This window comes from Babylonia areolata, chromosome 27, assembly GCF_041734735.1.
Source record: "Babylonia areolata isolate BAREFJ2019XMU chromosome 27, ASM4173473v1, whole genome shotgun sequence".
Taxonomy (NCBI): Eukaryota; Metazoa; Mollusca; class Gastropoda; order Neogastropoda; family Buccinidae; genus Babylonia; species Babylonia areolata.
Genome location: NC_134902.1, coordinates 41,960,737 through 41,988,236, shown reverse-complemented (window position 1 = coordinate 41,988,236; position 27,500 = coordinate 41,960,737). Strand labels below are relative to the sequence as shown.

The 27,500-nt window shown below is 44.0% G+C and overlaps 1 protein-coding gene across 1 annotated transcript in view; it reads left to right on the top strand.

Annotated features, from left to right (window-relative positions):
* Positions 1-27,500, top strand: part of LOC143301087 (uncharacterized) — a 97,462-nt gene that overhangs the window by 50,233 nt on the left and 19,729 nt on the right. Inside the window, exons 5-8 of the mRNA XM_076615094.1 lie at positions 12,209-12,262; positions 13,945-14,083; positions 17,961-18,076; positions 24,409-24,481. Of these exons, the coding sequence (XP_076471209.1) occupies positions 12,209-12,262; positions 13,945-14,083; positions 17,961-18,076; positions 24,409-24,481 (382 nt within the window). The remainder of the gene's footprint in view (positions 1-12,208; positions 12,263-13,944; positions 14,084-17,960; positions 18,077-24,408; positions 24,482-27,500) is intronic.

Here is a 27,500-nt window from a genome sequence, read left to right as displayed (position 1 = left end):
AACAACAACAACAACAACAAGAAACTCAACAGGAAAGGGGCCTTGAGAACAGAATTAGTGACCTTGAAAAGAACTTAAATGAGGATGACGTGCCCCTTTTGGGAGATTTAAAGGCTCAGTTGCAACAGATCAGGGACTCTCGGATCGAAGGCATGGCAGTGCGATCTAAAGTATGATGGATAGACCAAGGAGAAAAAGTAAATAAATATTTTTGTAACCTTGAAAAGAGAAATTTCTTAGATAAATCGGTACCTTTTCTAGAAGTAAGTAATGGAAATGTAGTTTCAGACCAGGAAGGCATTATGAATGAAATAAAAAGATATGTAGAATTATACAGTTTTCAAGAGTTATGTGATATTAACCCCCCAGCTAAACTTCCTGCTTCACCTGTTCTGACTCACGATAAAAGTGAGTCCATTGAGGGATTGATCACCTTTCAGGAAACAGCTGCTGCCTTGAAACCCTTTAAGAGCCCCTGCCCTGATGGATTTACAATAGAATTTTAAAAGTTTTTCTTTGTTGCCATCGGAAGCTTTCTTGTGCGCTCTGTTAATGAGGGTTTTTCTAAAGGGCAGTTATCAATAACACAACATCAAGGAAACATTACATGTATTCCAAAAGAATGAAAACCAAAACGGTTCATCACGAACTGGCGCCTTAATTCTCTGCTTGGCACCGCATACAAGATAGCTTCTGCTTGTATTGCTAACCGGTTTAAAAGGGTGCTGCCATTGATTATACATGAAAGCCAAAAGGTTTTTTTTTTAAAGGCCGCTAATATAATATCCATTTGCTTTATGACACATTGTTATATGCCGAAAAAGAAAACATTCCTGGGATGTTCCTTTTGACTTTGAAAAGGCATTTGACAGTGTTTCTTGGTCTTTCTTGCAGAAATGTTTCCTTTTTTTTTTAGGTTTGGGCCAGACATGATCAATTGAATAAAAACATTTTACTCAGATATCACTACATGTATTTCAGTTAATGGCCAGTATTCCCCTTGGTTCTCCATAAAAAAGAGGGGTAAGGCAAAGAGATCCTTTTTCACCATACCTGCACCTTATTTGTGCTGGAATCCTGTCAGTTATGATTCGTAATAATACTCACATTAGAGGAATCAAAATTAAAGACAAAGAAAAATCTTCTGTCTCAGTTTGCTAATGACACGTCTTTATGTCTAGATGGAAGTGACAGGTCGTTTAATGAAGCGGTATCCATTCTCACTAAATTTTCATAAATATCAGGTTTAAAAATAAATTTCGATGAAAGCCAAGTAATATGGTTTGGAAGTAGAAAAAAATTGTGGTATTGAATACATGAGATGAAAATTTTGGCTGAGATACATTTAAAGTTTTGGTAATACTAGCTGTATTGTTGATATGAATTATGAAGAACTTTTTGCATTGAAGAGAGTCCTGGCTTCATGGAAGAAGCGACAGATAACACCTTTTGGAAGAATAACAGTAATTAAGACCTTAGTTTTCTCCATAATTGTACATCTTTTAATTAACTTCTCTGATCCACCTGAACAACGTATTACCGCATCAGAAAAAGAATTGTTTTCATTTTTATGGAATGGTAAACCAAGTAAAATTAGAAAGTCTGTTGTATTCCAACAATACAGCGGGGTTGGTTTAAGAATGATTAACGTTAGAGCCTTTCTTGCTTCCATGAAGATAAGCTGGTTGAGAAGACTCATACCTGAATCTAGTTGGAAGACCCTTACTACTAATATGCATCCAGTGTTGACCAATATTGAATATTTTGGTGCAGAGTATGCAAATGTTGTCATACAAAGAACAGATAACCCATTTTGGAAGGACGTAATGAAACATTACACACACAAAAAAAAAAACTGTCAATGAACTGTTGTCCAGTTTCTGTACATGATTTTATGGCAGAATGTATCCATTACAATATGAATATACTAAGCGACAGAAGGGTAATTTACGTACAAAGATGGTGTGATTACAAGATTTGTTTTGTTAAGCAGTTGGTAAACAATAATGTTAATTTTGACATATGATGAATTCTCGCTTGGCTTTCCAGGTTTAAGAACGAATTTTCTTGTTTTTGAAGGCATTGTGAATGCAATACACAATTACCGCCAAAGGTTTAATGTAGTTCTAACAAAGTTTTAGACAGTAAAACGTGGTTCTACATTAAGAAGGGAACAATTTTTTGCAAAATGCGTTGAATTAAAACAAAGCTACTCCAGCTGCAGTTACAAAGTGGAACAACTTATTTGACAGTCTCAACTGGAAACATTTTTTTTCTCATTGCCAGAAGGTCTCTCCAGATGTACAGATAAGATGGTTTCAAACCAAGCTTTTGTACAGATTATTACCAACTCAGAGACATCTATTTTTGCATAGACAATCTGAATCTCCTATTTGTAATTTTTGAGACCAAGATGAGCAGCCAATTGCTCATATGTTTTATGACTGTTTATTGTTCAAGAGTTTTGGACAGTGTTGCAGCAGATCTTGAAGGAGAGATGCCAGCATTGTGAAAACTTTGAGATATTAAGGAACTTGTTTTGTTTGGTATAAAAGATAATTTGCAGACAGATAAAGTGATGGATCTGGTTCTACTTCTGGCTAAATATTACATTTACAGATGCAAATTGCAAAATGTTCAGCCAGTTATACAAGCTTTTATCGCTGTTATGAGAAAAAGATATACTGAAGAACGGTACATAGCAAATATTAGCAGTTCAAGAAGACAGTTTGAGGAATGCTGGCACATCTTCCTTCCTATCATTAATTAAATCCCCTTTGTCCACTATAATCTTTGTTGTGTACATATTATCCTCACCTGCTCCCTTGGTGCTACCATGAAGGCTTTAATAATATGTATTTAATTACAATATGTGCTTTCCTACAATTGAGGCTTTTGTTTAAGTGCAGTAAGATATTTACTTCTTTTTTTTTCTTCGTTTTTTGTGAACATCTGTTTGCATGAATTAAGCACGAAATGGTGAGACTAGGGAAAACCGCTTAACGTGGAGTGTGGGTAGTAGGTGTGTGTGCGCGAGCGCGCGCGCGTGTGTGTGTATGTGTGTGTGTGAAAGAGGGGAGAGGGCGGGAGGGCAACGGGTGAATAGTTGAGAAGTATGAGAGAGAAATGAAACATTGGATCAAGGGATGAGAGGTGTGATCACACTTCTCTGTGAAACACATTGATGTTGATGATGATAATGTGTTCATATATATATATATATATATATATATATATATATATATATATATATATATATAATCTTTTGCTTAAATGTTTCATTTATTCTTTCTGCTTGTTTTGATGACTTGAGAGTATGCACGTGTACAATGCAAATGTAAAATAAAATAAAAAGTTCTTTAAAAAATAATAATGAATCAAATTAGTGAATGAAGAAATGGAAATGAATTTTTAAGAAAGGATTTTATCTAAAAAAATAAAATAAAATAAAAAATGAATAAGCAAATAGATACAGAAATAAAACGAAATGTAAAAAAAAAATAACAACGTCAATAATAACTAACTAAATAAGCTAATAAATGTTGATTAACACACACACACACACACACACACACACACACACACACACAACAAATATGCAGTGACTGTTTGCAGAGAGGGTGCTGGGGGAGGGGGGGAGCAGGGAGCATTTTCGTTTGACAACTCACTGGCATCAAGGCGGTCAGCTTGTCGCGTGCATTGAACAGTGCTCACTCCATTGGGCCTTCAGCAAAGTGAGAGCTGTATGATCAATGATTTCTCTGTTGCAATGGGAAATCATTCACCACTTTGTCTTTACTTTAGGACTATGACTCTCAACCGAGGAGGCAACATTGCACTGGCTCTTTGTGCTGCAGCCTTGGGGGCTAGTTGGCCTTTGGGAACCATCCCAACGCCGAGAGAGTGGGGATGTAACTTGGGCAAGACACTCTCCACCATAATTAAATTCTAGCCCAGATAGTTGGGACAGCAGTTACCTCCTCCGCTCTTCTGACTGTCATGGTCGAACACGACTGACTATCCAACATATCACACATACTCCATTGCACTTTGTGCCAGTTGTGACACCGTTGACACTTGACGTGCTGGGTATCGTCGGACACCGTTGACACTTGACGTGCTGGGTATCGTCGGACACCGTTGACACTTGACGTGCTGGGTATCGTCGGACACTGTTGACACTTGACGTGCTGGGTATCGTCGGACACCGTTGACACTTGACGTGCTGGGTATCGTCGGACACTGTTGACACTTGACGTGCTGGGTATCGTCGGACACCGTTGACACTTGACGTGCTGGGTATCGTCGGACACCGTTGACACTTGACGTGCTGGGTATCGTCGGACACCGTTGACACTTGACGTGCTGGGTATCGTCGGACAAGTTGAAGTGAGTGGGCGTGGCGCAAGGGAAGCGTGACAATGGAAAGACGTGCTCTGTGTGTGTGTGTGTGTGTGTGTGTGTGTGTGTGTTCGTTCTCAAGTTTAACTCTCCAACGAAAGCCCAAACGTTGCTGTGCACCCTCAACAACAGAACCGCGAGCAAATCACCACCTGTGTCATTCGACGGGATTCAGATCGAGAAAACTGAATGCCTACGCTACCTAGAAATACACTTCAACAGGATGCTGACCTTAAGAAAACATACGGAAAATACTGTTCTCAAATGCGAAAAGGGCCTTTCAGTCTTAAAAGCAATGGCAACTAAAGGTATTGAACAACGCCACCTCTTCCTGCTATACCAATCACTCGTCCTCAGTGTGATCGACTACGGACTTTGGCTAACAACACCATCTCAAAGCAACCTCCTACAATTAGAAAGAGTTCAAAACGAAGCTATGAGGCTGATCCTTGGAACAACAAAAGAAACGCCCACAAAAACCATGTGATACCTGCTTGACCTTCCTTCAGTGCAGGCCAGAAACAAGTTAGAACAGGTTAAGACCGACTTCAAAGCATTAGAAAACCCTCAAAACCCACTGCATGACGCAGTCAAAGAACCAAAAGGCAGCCGTCTAGGACGAGGAAGATCATGGATGGGGCAAGCAGAAGACACAATCCAGCTAGTATGCCGACTACAAGACCTGAAAGAAACAAAAGAATGGGAGAAAAACCCCGAAAACCTCAACCGTCTATTCAACACAGCCATTTCACCCACTCTAGGAAGACTTTGTCGGGAATGGCCAGAGGGCAAAACTGATGCGGACGTGAAGCTACTCACAGAAGAAAGCGGTAAATAAGAGGACATCATCATATACACAGATGGCTCAGTCACCAAAGACCAATCCGGTTGGGGATTCACTGCGAAACAAAATGGAAAAAACAGTTAGAATGCTGCCTACAAAGTCACAACCTCCAGCCTAACGATGGAAGTAGAAGCTCTTGACACATGCCCTCCAGTGGCTATCGTCCATCCATACGCCCGGAAACCAACATGCCATGATTCTAACCGACTCAATGAACCTCATACAGAAAATTGAAAACGGAATGGGAAGCCCAGAGTGGCATAAGGCAATGCGCAATTTTCAGATTAAAAAACTCACATGGTCATACTGCCCGGGACATGCAGGTGTTAAGGGAAATGAGCGAGCTGACAGACTTGCTGGTAACGCAACACCAACGAGCGGCCTACATCTAGGAAAATCGGAAATCCTCAAAAGTCAAAGAATATAAAAAAAGAACAGGTACAAGGCCATCATCGAACGCCTCAAAGAAATAAAAGCAGAGAGAGGGAGCGGCGGTAAGTCCAACATGAAAGGTAGAGCACGATGCTTTGCAAATCAAACAAATATCGGCATCATTTCCAAACCAACATTGCGCAAATTTCTTCAAAACGGAAGAGTCTCTGTGGGCTTTTCCAAATGCAATAGACTGAGCAACACACTATACGCCACGTTCTTGGCATCAGAGATCTTTTCCCATCCCTCTTGCGGCCAACCAGTGGCAGCCTCTGTGCGTGTGTGTATGTGTGTATGTGTGGGTCTGTGTGTTTGAGTGCGTTTGTGCATGCGCGAGGGTGTAAGTGTACACGAGTGTCAGGAGAGTTCTGTGCACGTGCGTATGTATGTGTGTGAGGGGGAGGTGGGGGTGCGGGGGGAGCGGGGGGGGGTAGAGGATGAGGTATGTGAGTGTATGCATGCCTACACTGTGGGAGCAACGGGATATTGGAACGTGCGGGTGTGTGTGTGTGTATATATATATATATATATATATATATATATATATATATATATATATCTTTGTATATATGTGTGGGGGGTTGGGGGTGGGGAATATGGGCGTATGTGTGTGTGCTTGTACAAGTAAGTGTTCGTGTGTGTGTGTGTGTGTGTGTGTGTGTGTGTGTGTGTGTGTGCCGTGGAAGCTGCGATACGTAGCCTAGAAATGAGTGTGTGGAGGAGGGGGGTAGAGGAGGTGCAGGGTAATGTGTGTGTGTGTGTGTGTGTGTGTGTGTGTGTGTGTGTGTGTGTGTGTGTTGGAGCTAGGGTTATTTGACTGTGCTTTCATATCTGTGAAACTACATGTTTGGTGCATATCTGTTATGCATGTGTGGGTGTATGTGTGAATGTGTCTTCATGTTTTACATTTATTTGCTTATTTATCATCATTGTTGTCTGATTTATTTATTTATTATTATTATTACTACCTTTTTATATTATAATTATTATTTATATATTTATTTATTTACTTATTTATGTACGCTTATCTTTTATTTATTCACCTTTTTTTCTCAAGGACTAAGCGCGTTGGGTTACGCTCTGGTCAGGCATCTGCTTGGCAGATGTGGTGTAGCGTATATGGATTTGTCTGAACGCAGTGACGCTTCTTTGAGCTACTGAAACAGAAACTCTCTAGTTTAACGTCTTTTCACTGTCAGTGATATCAGACGAGGGTAGGGAAAAAAAATCAGGGAGGGAACACAAATTACTGTGTACGCAGCGAGTATGTGAAAGTACTTGTGTGTGCGCGTGTGTGCGCACATGTGTGTGTGTGTGTGTGTGTGTGTGTGTGTGTCTGTGTGTGTCTGTGAAGTCAAGTCAAGATTTTATTTCATGATGGTAAATTGATAAGCAGCAATTGCTTTTTTACATCAAGCCATCAATGAAAATAACGAAAAAAAAAATAAAAAGAAGGGAAAAAAATGAAGAGAGAGAGAGAGAGAGAGAGAGAGAGAGAGAGAGAGAGAGAGGAAACAAGCAGATGAAGAGCAACAATAACAACAAAACGCATATATATATATATATATATATATATGTATAAAGAATATTGTGATAAATACACAATCGCATTTCCATTTACACACATACACACACACACACACACACACACACACACACACACACACACACACACACCACTGAACACAAATTCTCGGACACAATTACACCATGCCCATCCCATCCACATCCACATGTTCCCCCATATAGTGCAAAATACTTGCCAACACAAGCATATACAAAACATTTCACAATTAGAGTGTGTGTGTGTGTGTGTGTGTGTGTGTGTGTGTGTGTGTGTGTGTGTGTGTGCTGTGTTACACATAAAAAGTGATTGATTGAAATTTTGTTTAAAAAATAAAAAAACATAACATCTTTCAAACGAAAAAGTAACAACTATAACAGCGAACCAACTGAACTATTTGAAAAACACAGACTAAAACGAACAGTCTGAGTACATTTGCACGAACAGTTGCCCAGAAAACTGAATGAATACTGGTCTGAATATGCTGTTGAACACCAGAGGTTTGGAGCATCATTCATGACACTATGTCTGTGTAAGTTATGGAGACTCATTTACTTTTTTTTCATTTATTTTATAGTTTTTTTGTTGTTGTTTTTCAGCTGCGTTTACTATAAGTCTCTATCATTTATTCAGAAATCGTGTTGAATTTGTTGATCACATTTTGGTTCACTCTTTGCTAACCATTGAGTACAATAAACACCAAACATCAGAAATCGATAGCCTGTTCATTTTACGCCCAGAAAAGTTTATTGCAGTTATTTGTATGCTAGATGTTCTTATATTGATTATTTCCCTCTGCCATAAAAAATCGCTTGGCAAATAGGCAGTGAAATCCATAATGATGCCCGGCACTGAAGAGGTTTTTAATGTGGAATGAGAACAAGATGGGGGAGAGGGAGAGGAAAGGGAACAGAGAGGGTGGGAGAAAGAGAGACAAACAATGACAGATACAGAGAGACAGAGAGTAATAAAGACAATGTGGCGGAGAGAGAGAGGGAGGGAGAAAGAGAGACAAACAATGACATACAGAGAGACAGAGAGTAATAAAGACAATGTGGCGGAGAGAGAGAGGGAGGGAGAAAGAGACAATGACAGATACAGAGAGACAGAGAGTAATAAAGACAGACACTGAGGCGGAGAGAGAGAGGGAGGGAGAAAGAGACAATGACAGATACAGAGAGACAGAGAGTAATAAAGACAGACAATGTGGCGGAGAGAGAGAGGGAGGGAGAAAGAGAGACAAACAATGACAGATACAGAGAGACAGAGAGTAATAAAGACAGACACTGAGGCGGAGAGAGAGAGAGTGAGGGCCACAGAGAGACAGAGACATAGATACACAAAGACAGAAAATCAGAGACAGGGACAGAGACATAGAAAGACAGTGACAGAGTGAGAGACAGAGAAAGACAGAGACAGAGACTGAGAGTCAGAGAGAAAGACAGAGACACACAGAGACAGACAGACGCAGAAAGGAGAGGGAGGGACCCGGAGAGAGAGAGAGAGAGAGAGAGAGAGAGAGAGGGGCACGGGGAAAGACTGAGAGAGATTGACTACTCGTTTTCCGCAAATCGTGAAATGAGAGAGGGATTGGGGAGACAGGGGGAGGAGATAAAGAAGACAGGGTAAGACAGACAGACAGGCAGAGACAGAGAGAAAGACAGACAGAGGGACACACACAGAAAGAGAGAGACAGAGACAAAGATGCAAACGGACGAAAAGAGACAGACCCCAAAAGGGATAGAGAAAGGGGTGGATAGGGAGAGAGAGAGAGAGAGAGAGAGAGAGAGAGTGAAACAGACAGAAGACAGACAGACAGACAGACAGACATCCAGAAAAAGAAATGGAAGCGAGCGGGGAATGGTGATGGCTTTGTCGAAGGGCAGTCATCTGTTTCGGGAAGTCGTTTTGTGTGGTTTAAAAGCTGAAGTTTTGTGTGGTTTAACAGCTGAGGTTTGGATGATCCACCACGTGAGATGGGGAAACATAGAGAGGGTGTGTAGGGAGACAGACATTGAGAGGGAGAAGGAGAGAGGGGAAGGGTGAGAAAGATCGAGGAAGGAAGAGATGAGAGAGAGATGAGAGAAAGAGTCGAAAAGAAAAGACAAAATTCTTTGTTTCCGAGGAAAACGAGAAAGCACTTATGCGTGGTTTATTTTTCAAATCTCGTCGCCACTTCTGATTAGGGTCTACACTACACAAAAACTAGATATGAACTGCATGACCATGATGGAAATAACATATATACAGATGGGTAGTACACTCATCAAAATGTAACGATGGACAAGTATACTGACAGGGATACACATAGAAATGATGAGGTGTGTGTGTGTGTGTGTGTGTGTGTGTGTGTGTGTGTGTGTGTGTGTGTGTGTGTGTGTCTGTGTGTGTGTCTGTGTGTGTCTGTGTGTGTGTGTGTGTGATATACATTTATTATTTTAGTATTCTAGAAATATAAAAACAGTAGGAAGAAAAAGAGGATATTGACGGGAATATATCGTAACGGAACATTTTTATATTATTTATATCATAAAATCAAATGGAGATCGTATGCAGTTGAGATGAAATAAAAATCGCACATGAAAACAATATTTCCCCCAATTCTAAGTTTTGCTTATGGCAGTGATCAAAAAGGATTGTGTGTCCTTTGGAAAGACGTGTATTTTCCTCCTCATTTCTTCATCCCAAACAGGTGTCAGTGGGTACCGGACTTGCATTGGGAAAAATGAAAACGGCAGAACGAGAGGACTGGGCCCCGTGTTCCTATGCCGAGCGCAAGACGCAGTGGATAGAATAGAATGTTTTGTTGTCATAAAACCTGAAGTTTTACACCACACACACACACACACACACACACACACACACACACAATATATATATATATATATATATATATATATATATATATATATATACATAGAGAGAGAGAGAGAGAGAGAGAGAGAGAGAGAGAGAGATACGTGCACATAATGAAAGGAAACATTCGTGAACAAATTTCATCAGCCTTGGCTGTAAATCTTTTTTTTTATTAAGATCAGTTCGCTAGGCTTAACATTTGGACGACATATATCGTTTAAGAATCTGTTTATGTAAATATTGGATTTAACGCAATTGTCTTAAAGATATATCTCGTCTTCTAAATTCTTATAGGCAGCACACATTTGCTCTTTCGGTGTATTTTTCATACCTGCCGTGTTCGATCTGAAAGTCATGAGCGCCGATTTGTAACATAGTCAGTGCTTGTCTGTGTTGTATAATTGCTGTATATTTTTTCAATATGGTTCAGTTTCAAAATCAGTGACAGCGTTCTTGTAAAATTCTAATTTAGGTGAACTGTTTTGTTTCCGTTCTCAAAATTTTACATATTAATTTTCCATCTTCGTGGATGTAGCATACTTTAATCGTTTGACACTAAAAGTAAGAGTGGATGTGAATTCACTGCTCCGATGGCAAAAGGTTGTGAGATATTTTCAAAGTTCGCAAGGCAAAGGAAAATGTTGCCCATCTGAAAATTCTACAGAAAACCCGCTTTGGCAGGGGAGAAACGACCAGACTGGATGCGTAGTGACATTGAGCTCTCCCGAGAGAGCAGATAAAATTTAACGTGTTTTTGAGGAGGAATTTTGTTTAATGTCCCGTCACACATATCGGTGATTGAAGACATTTTGTTAAAGTATTTATGAATACATTTGAGTATTATAGGTTAGAAGGGGTGGGAGATGTGAATGAATGGAGGGTTGGGGGAAATTGGGCAAATGAGGGTGAAATGTGGGTGAAGTTTCAAAAAAAGAAAAAATTCTAAATACAATTACAGGAAATTACTTAAAGGATTTCGTAAAAGAGAAGTCGTTAAACTGACAAGCGAAACAACTGATAATGAATGCAAAAAGTCAAAAACATCAACGTTCTCAGTCACTTGTGAAGACACACTTTCGTGTACTTAAGGCTTCATCAAGCTACAGTCAAAAATTATATGCTCAATTGTAAGGTTACTAAAGCATATGCACTTGACATTAGAACAATACTTGGTCCGTAATGAATTTGATAAGTCTGAGAGCTAAACTCAGAATTGGTCTGCGAATCGGACCAAAGTCTGAGAGTCAACTGACGAGGTTTTAGACTTGAATTCAAGCACCTATAAAAGTCTCTTTCTGGTATATTGCTTATTTCCTTGTATGACAATTGGCAATATACTTTTATACTATCTATATGATTTTTTGCTCCCCTTTTTGCTGCCCTGTCTGCTTGGTCGTTATAAAATAATCCAGTGTGGGATGGTAGCCAACAAAAATCAACATTTGTACCCTTCACAAATAGGGAGTGCAATAAATACCTAATTTCAAACAGTAAATCTTCTCTTTGATTATTCTCAAAAAGGAGCAAACTTTTTAAAACAGATTAAGAATCAACACAAAATAGGATATTACTTACTATGATTGGTATATCAACAAGATGATTTAAAGCCATAAGGATGGCTACTAGTTCAGCTGTAAAATTTGAATGTCCCTTACCTAAATAATATGATTTTTTCTGTTTTTAGGTCAGGAATAACAAAAGCAGATCCTGCACTGCTATCATCCAGGACCGAGCCATCAGTGTAAACTTTTAAATGATAATCAAAATTTTCTTCTAATTCAATTCAATTCTGACAGATGCTGCTATTATATGTGGAGATTCTCCTTTTGTTGTGTCAAAAGCACATATGTTCACACGTGTTTTTGATACTGTCCTTCAGTGGACGGTGTTCTTAATATTTATTTGTTTCCTCTTTTGTATCTATCTATCTATCTGTCTGTCTGTCTATCTATCTATCTATCTGTCTATCTACCTTTCTTTCTTCTTCTTTCACTTTTCTTTCCTTCTTCTTTCTTTTTAAAACAAAAATTTCTACTGTGTTTCCCTTAACTCTTTTTTCATTTCATTCTTTCTATTTCCAGTTATTCTTCATCACTGTCTGTGTGTTTCAGACCATCGTCAAATTTGTGTGTATGGGAACTGCGTTTCTGAAAAAGAAATTTGAGGTAAGCGAGTTTTGTTTGATTGCTTATGTGTGTTTGCCTTTATTATTTCAAGAGTTGGGACTTGTGCGTTTGTCTTTCTGATTTCAAGAGTTGGGACTTATGTGTTTGTCTTTATTATTTCAAGAGTTGGGACTTGTGTGTTTGTCTTTATGATTTCAAGAGTTGGGACTTGTGTGTTTGTCTTTATGATTTCAAGAGTTGGGACTTGTGTGTTTGTCTTTATGATTTCAAGAGTTGGGACTTGTGTGTTTGTCTTTATTATTTCAAGAGTTGGGACTTGTGTGTTTGTCTTTATGACTTCAAGAGTTGGGACTTGTGTGTTTGTCTTTATGACTTCAAGAGTTGGGACTTGTGTGTTTGTCTTTATGATTACAAGAGTTGGGAATTGTGCGTTTGTCTTTATGATTTCAAGAGTCGGTGCATTCACTCTTGTGCTGTTCAAATGATATTTTGCAGACTGGATGTTTTCTTTAAAGTATGTAGAACACTAATTTCTGTTGATACATTTTCATCACTCAACCATTTCCTTTGTTCGTTCTTTTTTTTCTTTGTTTCGTTCTTTTTTCTTTGCTTGCTTGTTTGTTTGCTTCTCTCTTTGTTCCTTTCTTCCCTGCAACACTCGGCATTTACAAGTTGAGGGGCAGAACACTTGATTTATAAGTCAAGGGATTGTTTATGGAAAGGAAGAATGTGGAACTCTCTGACGAAAGACCTGTTCTGAGAATAAAGGATTTGAATCTCAGATACACTGACTTGGATTACGTTGTCAGGAGTTAGATTACAAATACAGTCAATGAATCATTATTAGGGGTTAGATTACAAAGATATTCATTGCCGGGTCTCAGTTAACATCACAATAGCCAGCTAAATGTGTGCATTCAACTGTGTTACATCTACCTTGAAGATCACACACACACACGCACGCACGCGCATATGTAAATGACTAAATAGATAAATCAAGCATATATATATATATATATATATATATATATATAGAGAGAGAGAGAGAGAGAGAGAGAGAGAGAGAGAGGGAGAGAGGGAGACAACATACTAGATAGACAGACAGACAGACGGGTATGACTAAACAAGCACCGGTGCTACATGAGGTAAAAATAACATTCCCTTTCGTTACCCCCGACAGGTGCTTGACGCCTTCATCCACTCATAGCTAGCTAGATAGACAGACTGACAAACAGGTAGGCAACTAGATAAACAGACAGACAGACAGACATATAGACAGATAAATAGGTATGACTAAGTAAGCACTGGTGCTACACGGGGTAAAAACCCCACACCCAACAACAGCAGCAGGCACTCCCTGTCTCTACTATTCGTATATCTCTTTTCAATGAAACTTTGTGCAGTGATGAATGTAAATTGATAAGGAATCTTTTTTTCTTCTTTTTTTCTTTTTCTTTTTCTTTTGCTGTTTCTTTTTATTTTGCTGTTTCTTTTTTTGTGTGATGGAAAATGATGTGTGTATTTGCCTGATTGCTTGTATGGTATTTTGTTGTAGATTTTTGTTGCTGTTGCTTAAAAAACCCTTTTTGAGATTACTCTTTTTGTTTATATGTTGTGTGTTTTAATCAAAGACGTCGATGTATAACGTTTCTATGCCTCCCGAGGGTACATGAAGTAAGCTCCTTGCCTTGCCTTGCTTTGCTTTGCGTTTCCCCCGACAGGTGTTTGACGCCTTCATCGTCATCTCGTCCTTCGCCCTGGACTTCGTCTTCCTGGACAGCCGTTGGTATGAGACAGGGAAGGACGCCGCCACCATCCTCGTTCTGTTGCTGCCCTGGAGGGTGGTCCGCATCGTCAACAGTCAGTCTGCACTTTCCGCCTTGGGGTGGGGTGGTGGGTTGGGGTGGTGGGTTGGGGTGGTGTGTTGGGATGGGGTGGTGGGTTGGGGTGGGGTGGGTTGGGGTGGGGTGGTGGGTTGGGGTGGTGGGTTGGGGTGGGGTAGGGTGGGGTGGGGTGGGGTGGGGTGGGGTAGGGTGGGGTGGGTTGGGGTGGGGTGGGGTAGGGTGGGGTGGGTTGGGGTGGGGTGGGGTAGGGTGGGGTGGGTTGGGGTGGAGTGGGTTGGGTTGTTGTGGTGGGTTTGGTTGGGTTGGGGTGGGGTGGGTTGGGGTGGGGTGGGTTGGGTTGTTGATGTGTTGTGTTGTGTTGGTGGCGTAATGTTGTGTTGTGTTGGTGGTGTTGTGTTACTGTGTTGTGGTGTGTTCTCTTGTGTTGTGGTATATTGTGTTGTGTTGTTGTTTTGTTGTTGTGTATTGTGTTGTTGTGGTGGTGGTGTGGTGTGGTGTGGTGTGGTGTGGTGTTATGCCGTGCCGTGCCGTGCCGTGTCATGCCGTGTCGTGTCGTGTCGTGTTGTGTTGTGTTGTCGTGTAGTGTTGTGTTGTGTTGCCATGTTGTGGTGTTGTCGTGTTAGGGTGTGTGGTTGTTGTATAGTGTTGTGTTGGTGGTGTGGTGTTGGTGTTGTGTTGGTGGTGTTGTGTTGTGTTTTGTGTTATTTTGTTGTGGTGTGGTGTGTTGTGTTGTTGTTTTTGTGTTGTCCTGTGTTGTGTCGTGTCGTGTCATGTGTTTTGATGGTGTGGTGTTGTGGTGTGTGCTGTGCTGTGCTGTGCTGTGCTGTGTTGTGGTGTGATGTGGTGTGGTGTGGTGGTGTGTTGTGGTGTGTTGTGGTGTGTGCTGTGCTGTGCTGTGTTGTGGTGTGATGTGGTGTGGTGTGGTGGTGTGTGGTGGTGTGTTGTGGTGTGTGCTGTGCTGTGCTGTGCTGTGCTGTGTTGTGGTGTGATGTGGTGTAGTGTGGTGGTGTTTTTGTTTTGTGTTGTCGTGTTGTGTTGTGTGGAGTTGTATTGTGTTGTGTCGTGTTGTGTCATGACGTGACGTGTCGTGTTATGTTGGCGTGTCGTGTTGGCGTATCGTGTCGTGTTGGCGTGGTGTGTCGTATCGTGTTGCGTTGTGTTGTGTTGTGTTGGGTTGTTGTGGTGTGTTGTGTTGATTTTTGTGTCCTGTCGTGTTGTGTCGTGTCGTGTCGTGTCGTCTTGTGTTGTGTTGTGTTGTGTTGTGTTGTGTTGTGTTGCGTTGTGTTGTGTTGTGTTGTGTTGTGTTGTGTTGTGTTGCGTTGCGTTGCGTTGCGTTGCGTTGCGTTGCGTTGCGTTGCGTTGCGTTGCGTTGCGTTGCGTTGGGTTGGGTTGGGTTGGGTTGGGTTGTTGTGGTGTGTTGTGTTGATTTTTGTGTCCTGTCGTGTTGTGTCGTGTCGTGTCGTGTCGTCTTGTGTTGTGTTGTCGTGTTGTGCCTTGCCGTGTCGTGTCGTGTCGTGTTGTGTTGTTGTTGTTGTGTTGAGTTGTGTTGTGTTGTGTTTTTGTCGTTGTTGTGTTGTCGTGTCGTGCTTGTCGTGTCTTGTCGTGTCGTGTCGTGTTGTGTTGTTGTTGTTGTTGTGTTGAGTTGTGTTGTGTTTTTGTCGTTGTTGTGTTGTCGTGTCGTGTCGTGTCGTCGTGTTGTGTTGTGTTGTCGTGGTGTTGTGTTGTGTTGTTGTTGTCTTCGTGTTCTGTTGTGCTGTTTTTGTGTTGTGGTGTATTATTTTTGTTGTTGTTGCGGTGGTGGTGTTGTGTTGTTGTTGTGTGTCGCGTTGTGTTGTGTCGTGTTGTTGTTGCTGTTGTGTTATGTTGGATTGTGTCGTGTTGTGTTGTGTCGTGTTGTTGTTGTTGTGTTATGTTGGATTGTGTCGTGTTGTTGCTGTTGTGTTATGTTGGATTGTGTCGTGTTGTGTTGTGTCGTGTTGTTGTTGTGTTATGTTGGATTGTGTCGTGTTGTGTTGTGTCGTGTTGCTGTTGTGTTATGTTGGATTGTGTCGTGTTGTGTTGTGTCGTGTTGTTGTTGTTGTTGTGTTATGTTGGATTGTGTCGTGTTGTGTTGTGTCGTGTTGTTGTTGTTGTTGTGTTATGTTGGATTGTGTCGTGTTGTGTTGTGTCGTGTTGTTGTTGTTGTGTTATGTTGGATTGTGTCGTGTTGTTGCTGTTGTGTTATGTTGGATTGTGTCGTGTTGTGTTGTGTCGTGTTGTTGTTGTTGTGTTATGTTGGATTGTGTCGTGTTGTTGCTGTTGTGTTATGTTGGATTGTGTCGTGTTGTTGCTGTTGTGTTATGTTGGATTGTGTCGTGTTGTGTTGCATTGTGTCGTGTCATGTCGTGTTGTGTTGTTGATGTTGTGTTGTGTTGTTATTGTGTTGTTGTTGTAGTATTGTGTTGTTGGTGTTGTGTTGTGTCGTGTCGTGTTGTGTGGTTATTGTGTTGTTGTTGATGTTGTGCTGTGTCGTGTTGTGTTATAATTGTATTGTGTTGTATTTATTGTATTGTGTTGTGTGTTGCATTGTGTTGTGTTGCGTTGCGTTATATTGTATTGTATTGTATTGTACTGTATTTTCACAACGGATTTCTCTGTGTGGAATTGTATTGTATTTTATTGTGTTGCGTTGTGTTGTGTGTTGCGTTGCGTTGTATTGTATTGTATTGTATTGTATTGTTCTTTTGTGTTAACGGATTTCTCTTTTGAAATTCGGGCTGCTCTCTCGAGGTTAGAGCGCGTCGATATACCGAGAGCGCCACCCGTTTTTTGTCTGCCTGCTTTTTTAATTTTTTTTATTTTTCTTAAAGTTTTCTTATCGAAGTGGATTTTTAAAATTTATTATTTCTTTTTTTGAAACAGAATTTTGCCAGGGATAACCCTTTTGTTGCCGTGGGTTATTTTGTGTGAACTATGCATGTGCATGCTGCACACGGGACCTCCGTTTATCGTCTCATCCGAATAAAGAGCGTCCGGAACACCACTCAAGGTGACTGTGGGATTCGAACCAGTGCGCTCTGATTCTCTCGTTTCCTAAGCGAAGGCGTTACCACTGGGCCAACAGTTCACTGAGAAGTGAGGGGGGCAGGAAATGGTGGTGGAGAAGGAGAGAGGTTGTCATTGTTGTTGTTGGTGGTGATGGTGGTTGGGACTTGAATTGTCAACGTGACTCTGTGCATGTGTGTGTGTGTGTGTGTGTGTGTGTGTGTGTGTGTGTGTGTGTGTGTGTGTGCGTGCGTGTGTGCGTCCTGTCTGGATGTGTTTCTGTATTTCTTTGTATCTGTTTGTCTGCGTCTGCCTGTCCTCTGTCTTTATCCCGACTCGGTCTGTTTGTTTGTCTCTGTCTCTGTCACTCTCCGTTTTACTCTGTCTTTGTCTCTCTCTCTCTCTGTTTCCTCCTCCATCTCCAACACCCCATGTCTGTCTGTCTCTATATCTCTTTCTTTCTCTTTCCTTCTCCCTCTCCAACACCCCATGTCTGTCTGTCTCTATATCTCTTTCTTTCTCTTTCCTTCTCCCTCTCCAACACCCCATGTCTGTCTCTATATATCTCTCTCTTTCCTTCTCCCTCTCCAACACCCCATGTCTGTCTCTATATCTTTCTCTCTCTTTCCTCCTCTCTCTCTAATACCCCATGTCTGTCTCTATATCTTTCTCTCTCTTTCATGTCCTTCTTTCCACTCCTTTTATACTGAGGAAACCATTATAATTGTGGACATATGTGTATATGTACGTGTATTCATGTGCGTTTATGTGTGTTTTCGTCCGTGTGTTTATGCATGGTTACATGTATTCGTGTGTGTGTGTGTGTGTGTGTGTGTGTGTGTGTGTGTGTGTGTGTGTGTGTGTTGCAGGCTTTCTGATGACGGTGAAACACAAGCACCACATCGCCATCATGACCATCAAACGAGCCAAGAAGAGGGCTGACTTCAAGAATGCCAAGCTGCAGACTTTACTCTCTGAAATCAGGGTGTGTGTGTGTGTGTGTGTGCGTGTGTGCGTGCGTGCGTGTGTGTGTGTGTGTGTGTGTGTGTGTGTGTGTGTGTGTGTATTTATATATCTGTCAGGTCAGGGGCCTTGCTACTGGTACAAGGTAACCCAGTACTACCTGCCGCATGTGAAGTCTCCCAACGACGGACCAGGCGGAGGAGGAAACCTTTCCCAACGGCTGTCAAGGCGGAAGAGGATGACCGAAGGGCAGGGGAGCTCTTATCCTTGGCTGGAACTCCTAAGAAAAAACCTGCACCTGCCGAGGCCGTCCTACGCGTGGCAGTATCTGCACCTGTGGGACTGTGAGCGTCGGTAGGCGAGAGAGCGGGGAAGGGACTGCACAACTCCTCTTCACTAAAAAAAAAAATAAAAAAAAAAAAAGTCACCTGTGCTGGTCAGGCAACCAGGCTAATGTCGGAACGACCAGCTAGCCCTTTAACACCCAGCTTTCCCAAGCCCTGCGGCGATGGAGAAGTGGTAACGGGGACAGGCAGAGGATGCTGCTGGCAGTTCCTAGTCACGACTCTGCACGCAGGCGGCTGTGGGGTGATGGTCGTCCGCCGTAGACTGGGGCAGATGCGGCGCCCGTATCCTCCCACAGTGTCAGAGCAGACCTTTTTAGGGACAGAACTGCTCTCCCCACATGGGGAAGGGGAGATAAAAGGATCCCTAAACAAAGCCTGCCTCGCCTAGTGCCTAGTAGGAAACCGCACCTACTTGGGGAATGTTCGCACCCTTTTAGACAGAGACGACAGACCAGAAAGACGCACAGCGCTCATTGCTAGAATGCTTGATCGCTACCAGGTGGACATAGCAGCCCTGAGCGAAACCAGGTCTGCCGGTGAAACCCATCTGGAGGACGTTGAGGGGGGGGGGGGGGGGCTACACCTTCTACTGCATTGGGAAGCCAGATGGCACCCCAAGAACCTCAGGCGTGGGCTTTGCCATACGAACCAAACTTGCACGACAGCTTGACAGCCTTCCACGTGGGATAAACGATAGGCTGATGACCCTGCGTCTGAAGCTGTCCAAGGATCGCTTCTCCACAGTCATCAGCTGATATGCCCCGACGATGTCCACCCCTGATGACATCAAAGAAGCTTTCTACGAGGAGCTCAGCAACACCATTTCAGCGGTAGACAGAAAGGGCAGGCTGATCATCCTTGGGGGTTTCAGTGCCCGCGTCAGCGTGGAATTCTCCTCTTGGCCAAAAGTCCTAGGACAGCACGGCACTGGCAAGTGCAACTCCAGCGGACTGCTTTTGCTCTCACTCTGCGGGCAGCATGGACTGACCAGCACCAGCACCCTCTTCCAACAAGCGGACAAGTACAGGAACACATGGATGCACCCCCGCTCCAAGCAATGGCACATGCTGGACTATGTGATTGTCCGGCAGAGGGACAGAGGTGATGTTTCTATTACACGCTGCATGAGAGGAGCAGTCTGTTGGTCGGACCATCGCCTGGTATGCAGCAAGATGAACATCAGACTTACACACAAGCTCCAACCAGTCAGGCAGAAACCCCCTAAGAAGCTGAACATCCACCGCCTCCCTGTCACCAAGGATGTGCTGCAGCAGCAAATCCAAGCAGCTCTCCAAGACATTCCTGCATCGACTGATGTAGAAGAGGTATGGAGCACCTTTAGAGATGCTGTGTACACAGCAGCAGCTGACACACTCGGCTTTGTACAGAGGAGCCACAAGGACTGGTTTGACGAGAACGACTCTGGAATCTCCAACCTCCTGAACTCACTGCATATACAGCATCAGGATCACATTTCTGATAAAGACTGCCAGAGGAAGAAGAACCAGTACTTGCAAACCAAGCAACTCGTACAGAAGAGGCTGCGTGAGATGAAAAACATCTAGTGGGAGAGAAAGTCCAAAGAGCTTCGGTCCGCTGCTGATGCTCACGACATGAAGACCTTCCATGATGGTCTCCGATCTGTGTATAGGCCGAGAGTCACAGGATCAACCCCTGTCCGAGCCTTGGACCAGACCGCCCTCCTGACAGACTAGAAAGACATCCTTGCCCGCTGGGCAGAGCACTCCAACACCCTCCTCAACAGGGACTCGTCCGTATCTGACGAGGTAATTGCAGCCCTCCCACAGCTACCAGTGAATGACTCGCTAGCTGCCCCTCCCACCAAGGCCGAGACCCGGAAGGCCCTGAAGCTGACAACGTCAGGAAAATCACCAGGAGCGGATGGAATCCAGGCTGCCAAGTATGGAGGCGAGGTGCTGACAGACAAGCTGACCGCTCTGTTCCAGTCTATCTGGGAGAGAGGGGAGGTCCCCCAGGATTTCAAGGATGCCTCAGTTGTCCACATTTACAAACGGAAGGGAGACAAAACATCCTGCGATAACCACCGTGGAATCTCTCTCCTCTGCATCGCCGGCAAGATCTTCGCCCGCATCATACTGAACAGACTGGTTGACCATGTCTCCAACACAGTCATCCCTGAAGCACAGTGCGGCTTCCGCTCAGGCAGGGGAACATGTGACATGGTGTTTGCCGTACGCCAGATGCAAGAGAAGTGCCGGGAGCAGAACAAGGAGCTCCACATGGTCTTTGTAGACCTGACTAAGGCCTTCGACACTGTGAACCGCCGTGGTCTGTGGAAGATCCTCCTAAAGTTCGGCTGCCCCGAGAGCCTAATCCAGCTGATTGCATCATTCCACGATGGCATGCAGGCGAGAATACAGGAAAATACTGACATGACGGATCCGGTCCCTGTGGTAAATGGAGTGAAGCAGGGCTGCGTCCTGGCACCCACACTGTTCTCCATTCTCTTCTCTGCCATGCTGATTGACGCCTTCCAAGACTGTGACCGGGGCATCTACATTCAGTTTCGCACAGATGGCAAACTTTTCAACTTGCGGCGACTCCATGCCAGGTCCAGGGTGTTTGAGGCACTGTTAAGAGAGTTCCTCTTCGCTGATGACTGCGCGCTAGCTGTACACACCCATGAGGACATGCAGTTCATTATGGACAGGTTTTCAACCTCCTGCAGGCGCTTTGGACTCACCATCAGCCTCAGCAAGACTGAGTCCATGTACCAAGCAGCTAGCTCACAGAACGCCAGTGCCTCCCCCCCACCTGCAATCAAGATCGATGACACAGAGATCAAGTCAGTCGACAAGTTTTGCTACCTGGGCAGCACCCTATGCAGCAACGGAGCTCTTGATGCAGAAGTGACGCTGCGCATCGCCAAGGCCAGCTCCGCCTTTGGCAGACTCAACAGTAGGCTGTGGAACAACAAAGGCATCAGGCTCAGCACCAAGATGAAAACCTACAGAGCTGTTCTGCTGACCACCTTTTTGCACTGCTGTGAAACATGGACGACGTATCGCCGTCACATTCAACAACTTGAGCAGTCTCACTAGAGATGCCTACGAAAGATCCTAGGCATAAAGTGGCAAGACAGGGTCTCCAACCTTCAGGTCCTAGAGAGGAGCGGCCTGCCCACCATCGAAAGCCTGCTGATCCAGTGCCAGCTACGCTGGACAGGACACGTTGTCCGCGTGACAGACAGCAGGATCCCGAAGGCCACCGTGAAATTGGAAGACCCTGCAAGCGCTTCAAGGACACCTTCAAGACAAACTTCAAAGCCTGTGACATAGACATCGCTTCCTGGGAAACTGATGCCCTTGACCGCTCTCGCTGGAGGATGCCTTACTCTAGTGGCATAAAGACGTTTGAAAACAAGTGAACGCTGGCCATTATGGAGAAGCGTGAGCGAAGGAAGCAGGGCTCAACTTCTGGAGACGTTTTCCCTTGCAACACCTGTGGGAAGTGCTGCGCATCCAGAATCGGCCTCTTCTTCCATATGAGGGCACACACCGACAGATAAGCCTGCCTGCCTACTCATCCGTCGGACCGACGGCAGACTCCATCATATATATATATATATATATATATATATATATGTGTGTGTGTGTGTGTGTGTGTGTGTGTGTGTGTGTGTGTGTGTGTGTGTGTGCCGACATATTATTGTTTTCTATATTTGGGCGATCATGAATGATGGGGGCTGATGACGATACACTCGTTTAGGTTCGGGACGACCCTGACAAAGCTGTGTACTCTTGTGATATATTCCCAGCGTCAGCCAGACACGAGTGATACAGACACTTGCAGTGTTGGTCAGGAAATTAGAGCAACACTCCCAAAAGACACATCCGTGAAGTGGACGACCCTGCACTGTGTGGTCCTTACCTTTCAATTTGAGCCCATAGCACACTTAACTTTGGGTAGGACCCGGTAATAGGCCGAAAACATAGCACACTTAACTTTGGGTAGGACCCGGTCACAGGCCGAAAACATAGCACACTTAACTTTGGGTAGGACCCGGTCACAGGCCGAAAACATAGCACACTTAACTTTGGGTAGGCCCCGGTCACAGGCCGAAAACATAGCACACTTAACTTTGGGTAGGACCCGGTCACAGGCCGAAAACATAGCACACCTAAGTTTGGGTAGGACCCGGTCACAGGCCGAAAAACAACAACAGACCTCTGGTGGTGCTCAAACCCGTGTCCTCCCAGTCGTTAGACACCGAAACTAACCACTTGGCCACGGTGGCTGAAATCATGGTGTCTTCCTTTCTGTGACTTTCATTGTCTCACCTGAAATACCCTCAGACGGTGAACGTTCCTTATGATGCTGGGGCCTGTTGGTAAGAGATACACGCTGGGATGTTTTGTTGTTGTTTTTTCATTCTGTAGTTGTAAATACCTGAAAAAAGCAAAGATACTGATCAAACGAATGGAGAGAAACGTGAATAAGAAAAAAAGTACAATAACCAGAAAAGTAACCCTGTTGTGTGTGTGCTTGTTTGTGTGTGTGTGTGTGTTTGGGGGGGGGGGGGGGGGGGGGGGGCAAGCAAGCATAGACACACAGAAACAGGCATTCTCTCTCTCTCTCTCTCTCTCTCTCTCTCTCTCTCTCTCTTCTGAACTAACTTGCAATTCAGGTAATTACGAATGGGAGACATGGAGCTGTATTTTCAGTTGATGCCTTTGAATTGTTTATACTTCTGTTAGCTGATGATGTTATTTTGATGTCAGAAACTGTTGTAGGTCTACAAACACAACTGAATTCTTTACACAGTGCGGCAGATTCACTTCAGTTAAGAGTAAACATGACTAAAAGCAATATCATAGTATTTCGTAAGGGTGGTTATCTGAGTAGCAGGGAAAGGTGGTTGTATGGTGATGAGTGCCAGCTAATGATTTAGTTTATGGAGAAACAAATCGGTACCCCATGTATTTAGTTGCTGCAGTTAAATGTATTCGTTATTGGTGAAGGTTATTAGAAATGGATGCAAACAGATTACCTCGTAAAGCTTATGATATGCTGTTTGATTTAGATACTAGAGGCAAAATAAATTGGGTAACAAAAATACGTCACTGTTTATTTGAGTATGGGTTTGGTTTTGTTTGGTTAAACCAAGGTGTTGGCAGCATTCAGTCAATTATTTGTGCTTTTCGCCAACGTTTGATCGATTGTAGATGGCAGAATTGGTCTGGTCATATTCAAAATAGTGAAAGATTTGATTTTTATAGGAATTTCAGCAATGGCCCAGACTTGAAACCCTACCTGATGTTAAATATGGACAGACATTTGAAATATATAACAACAAGATTCAGATTAGGTATTTCTGAGCTAGCGGTTCATCATTATAGATACAGAATATGTAATGACACTGATCTGATTTGTCCACTATGCAAAGATTCGACAGAAAATGAAATGCACTTTGTCCTTTGTTGTTCAGCTTTGAGGAATATTCGAGAATCATTTATTGAGCCCAAATATTATAGACGACCAAATATGTTTAAATTGAACTTGTTAATGTCCTCAACATCCTGTGAAATTGTTAGAAACCTTGCTTTGTATTTATATAAAGCTTTCAAAGTCCGAGAAAATATTACGTCATGAAAACACTGTTTTGTTGCTAGGCTAGTTTTCATTTGAACTTTTGTTATATCGAGTTTTCTATGTATGTGAAATGTTTTTGTTTTTCTTTGTTTTTCATTGTTGTCTGTTCATATACCCCTTCATTAGGGGCCTTGGCCTATATGAATAAATCATCTTGAATCTTGAATCCCTCTCTCTCTCTCTCTCTCTCTCTCTCTCTCTTTCTCCCTCTCTGTTTCTGGTGAAATGATTATGATATGAAAAAAAAACCCACTCGTTAAATAAAAAAAGTGGCTGCCACACATGTGTGAAACTTAAAAGTCAACACTATGTAAGACACAAAATGATCAGACGTGTTTTTCAACGTGTGTTTTTCTGTCAACTGTGTGTGCAGAAAGATGTGCAGCTGCTGGTGGCTCTGTGTCGGAACTCCCAGGTCCCGGAGGCTGACATTACAGCATGCTTATGTATGTTATTCTCTGCAAGCTTACACACGTTTGTCTGTCTGTCTGTCTGCCCTAGTGTCTGTCTGTCTGTTTGTCTGCCTTAGTGTCTGTCTATCTGCCTTAGTGTCTGTCTGCCTTAGTGTCTGTCTGTCTGTCTGTCTGCCTTAGTGTCTGTCTCTCTGCCTTAGTGTCTGTCTGTCTGTCTGCCTTAGTGTCTGTCTGTCTGCCTTAGTGTCTGTCTGTCTGCCTTAGTGTCTGTCTGTCTGTCTGTCTGCCTTAGTGTCTGTCTCTCTGCCTTAGTGTCTGTCTGTCTGTCTGTCTGTCTGCCTTAGTGTCTATCTGTCTGTCTGTCTGTCTGTCTGTCTGTCTGTCTGTCTGTCTGCCTTAGTGTCTATCTGTCTGTCTGTCTGTCTGTCTGTCTGTCTGTCTGCCTTAGTGTCTATCTGTCCTGTCTGTCTGCCTTAGTGTCTGTTTGTCTGTCTGTCTGTCTGTCTTAGTGTCTATCTGTCTGTCTGTCTGTCTGTCTGTCTGTCTGTCTGTCTGTCTGTCTGCCTTAGTGTCTATCTGTCTGTCTGTCTGCCTTAGTGTCTGTCTGTCTGTCTGTCTGTCTGCCTTAGTGTCTATCTGTCTGTCTGTCTGTCTGTCTGTCTGTCTGTCTGTCTGCCTTAGTATCTATCCGTCTGTCTGCCTTAGTGTCTATCTGTCCGTCTGCCTTAGTATCTATCTGTCTGTCTCCCTTAGTGTCTGTCTGCCTTAGTGTCTGTCTGTCTGTCTGTCTGTCTGTCTGCCTTAGTGTCTGTCTTTTTGTCTGTCTGCCTTACTGTCTGTTGTTGTCTGTCTGCCTTAGTGTCTGTCTGTCTGTCTGTCTGCCTTAGTGTCTGTCTGTCTGTCTGCCTTAGTGTCTGTCTGTCTGTCTGCCTTAGTGTCTGTCTGTCTGTCTGCCTTAGTGTCTGTCTGTCTGTCTGCCTTAGTGTCTATCTGTCTGTCTGTCTGTCTTAGTGTTTGTCTGCCTTAGTGTCTGTCTGTCTGTCTGCCTTAGTGTCTGTCTTTCTGCCTTAGTATCTGTCTGTTTGTCTATCTTAGTGTGTGTCATTCTGTCTTTCTGCCTTAGTGTCTATCTGTCTGTCTGTCTGCCTTAGTGTTTGTCTGCCATAGTGTCTGTCTGTCTGTCTTTCTGCCTTAGTATCTGTCTGTCTGTCTGTCTGTCTGCCTTAGTGTCTATCTGTCTGTCTGTCTGCCTTAGTGTCTGTCTGTCTGTCTGTCTGCCTTAGTGTCTGTCTGTCTTCTGCCTTAGTATCTGTCTGTCTTTCTGCCTTAGTGTGTGTCTGTCTGTCTGTCTGCCTTAGTGTCTGTCTCTCTGTCTGTCTGCCTTAGTGTCTATCTGTTTGTCTGTCTGCCTTAGTGTCTGTCTGTCTGTTTGCCTTAGTGTCTGTCTGTCTGTCTGTCTGCCTTAGTGTCTATCTGTTTGTCTGTCTGCCTTAGTGTCTGTCTGTCTGCCTTAGTGTCTGTCTGTCTGTCTGTCTGCCTTAGTGTCTGTCTCTCTGTCTGTCTGCCTTAGTGTCTGTCTCTCTGTCTGTCTGCCTTAGTGTCTGTCTGTCTGCCTTAGTGTCTGTCTGTCTGCCTTAGTGTCTGTCTCTGAGTCTTTATCAGTCTGTCCGTTTGCCTTACTGTCTATCTGTCTGTCTGCTGCCTGTCTACGTAACTGTCTATCAGCCTGTGTGTTGGTCTTACTGTCTGCCTGACTTACCGACTGTATTTCTGCCTTTCTGCCTGTCTGTCTGTATGTCTGTCTGCCAGCCTGTCGGTCTGTCTGTCTACCTGCCTATCGGTCTGTCTGCCTACCTGTGTGTCTGTCGGTCTGTCTGCCTACCTTTGTGTATGTCGGTCTGTCTGCCTACCTGTGTGTCTGTCAGTCTGTCTGTCTGCCTGCCTTTGTGTCTGTCGGTCTGTCTGCCTACCTGCCTGCCTGTGTGTCTGTCGGTCGGTCTGCCTGCCTGCGTGTCTGTCGGTCTGTCTGCCTGCCTACCTGTGTGTCTGTCGGTCTGTCTGCCTACCTGATTGTCTGTCGGTCTGTTGGTCTGCCTACCTGTGTGTCTGTCTGTCTACCTGCCTGCCTGTGTGTCTGTCTGTCTGTCTGCCTACCTGTGTGTCTGTCGGTCTGTCTGCCTACCTGTGTGTCTGTCGGTCGGTCTGCCTACCTGTGCGTCTGTCGGTCTGTCTGCCTACCTGCCTATCTGTGTGTCTGTCGGTCAGTCTGTCTGCCTACCTGCCTGCCTGTGTGTCTGTCGGTCTGTCTGTCTCCCTGCCTGTCTGTCTGTCGGTCTGTCTGCCTTCCTGCCTATGTGTGTGTGTGTGTGTCTGTCTGTCTGCCTGCCTGTGTGTCTGTCGGTCTGTCTGCCTACCTGTGTGTCTGTCGGTCTGTCTGCCTACCTGCCTACCTGTGTGTCTGTCTGCCTACCTGTGTGTCTGTCGGTCTGTCTGCCTACCTGTGTGTCTGTCGGTCTGTCTGCCTACCTGCCTACCTGTGTGTCTGTCTGCCTACCTGTGTGTCTGTCGGTCTGTCTGCCTACCTGTGTGTCTGTCGGTCTGTCTGCCTACTTGCCTACCTGTGTGTCTGTCGGTCTGTCTGCCTACCTGCCTGCCTGTGTGTCTGTCGGTCTGTCTGCCTACCTGCCTACCTGAGTGTCTGTCGGTCTGTCTGCCTACTTGCTAACCTGTGTGTCTGTCGGTCAGTCTGTCTGCCTACCTGTGTGTCTGTCGGTCTGTCTGCCTACCTGCCTGCCTGTGTGTCTGTCGGTCAGTCTGTCTGCCTACCTGTGTGTCTGTCGGTCTGTCTGCCTACCTGCCTGCCTGTGTTTCTGTCGGTCAGTCTGTCTGCCTACCTGTGTGTCTGTCGGTCTGTCTGCCTACCTGCCTGTGTGTCTGTCGGTCTGTCTGTCTGCCTACCTGCCTGCCTGTGTTTCTGTCGGTCAGTCTGTCTGCCTACCTGTGTGTCTGTCGGTCTGTCTGCCTACCTGCCTGCCTGTGTGTCTGTCGGTCT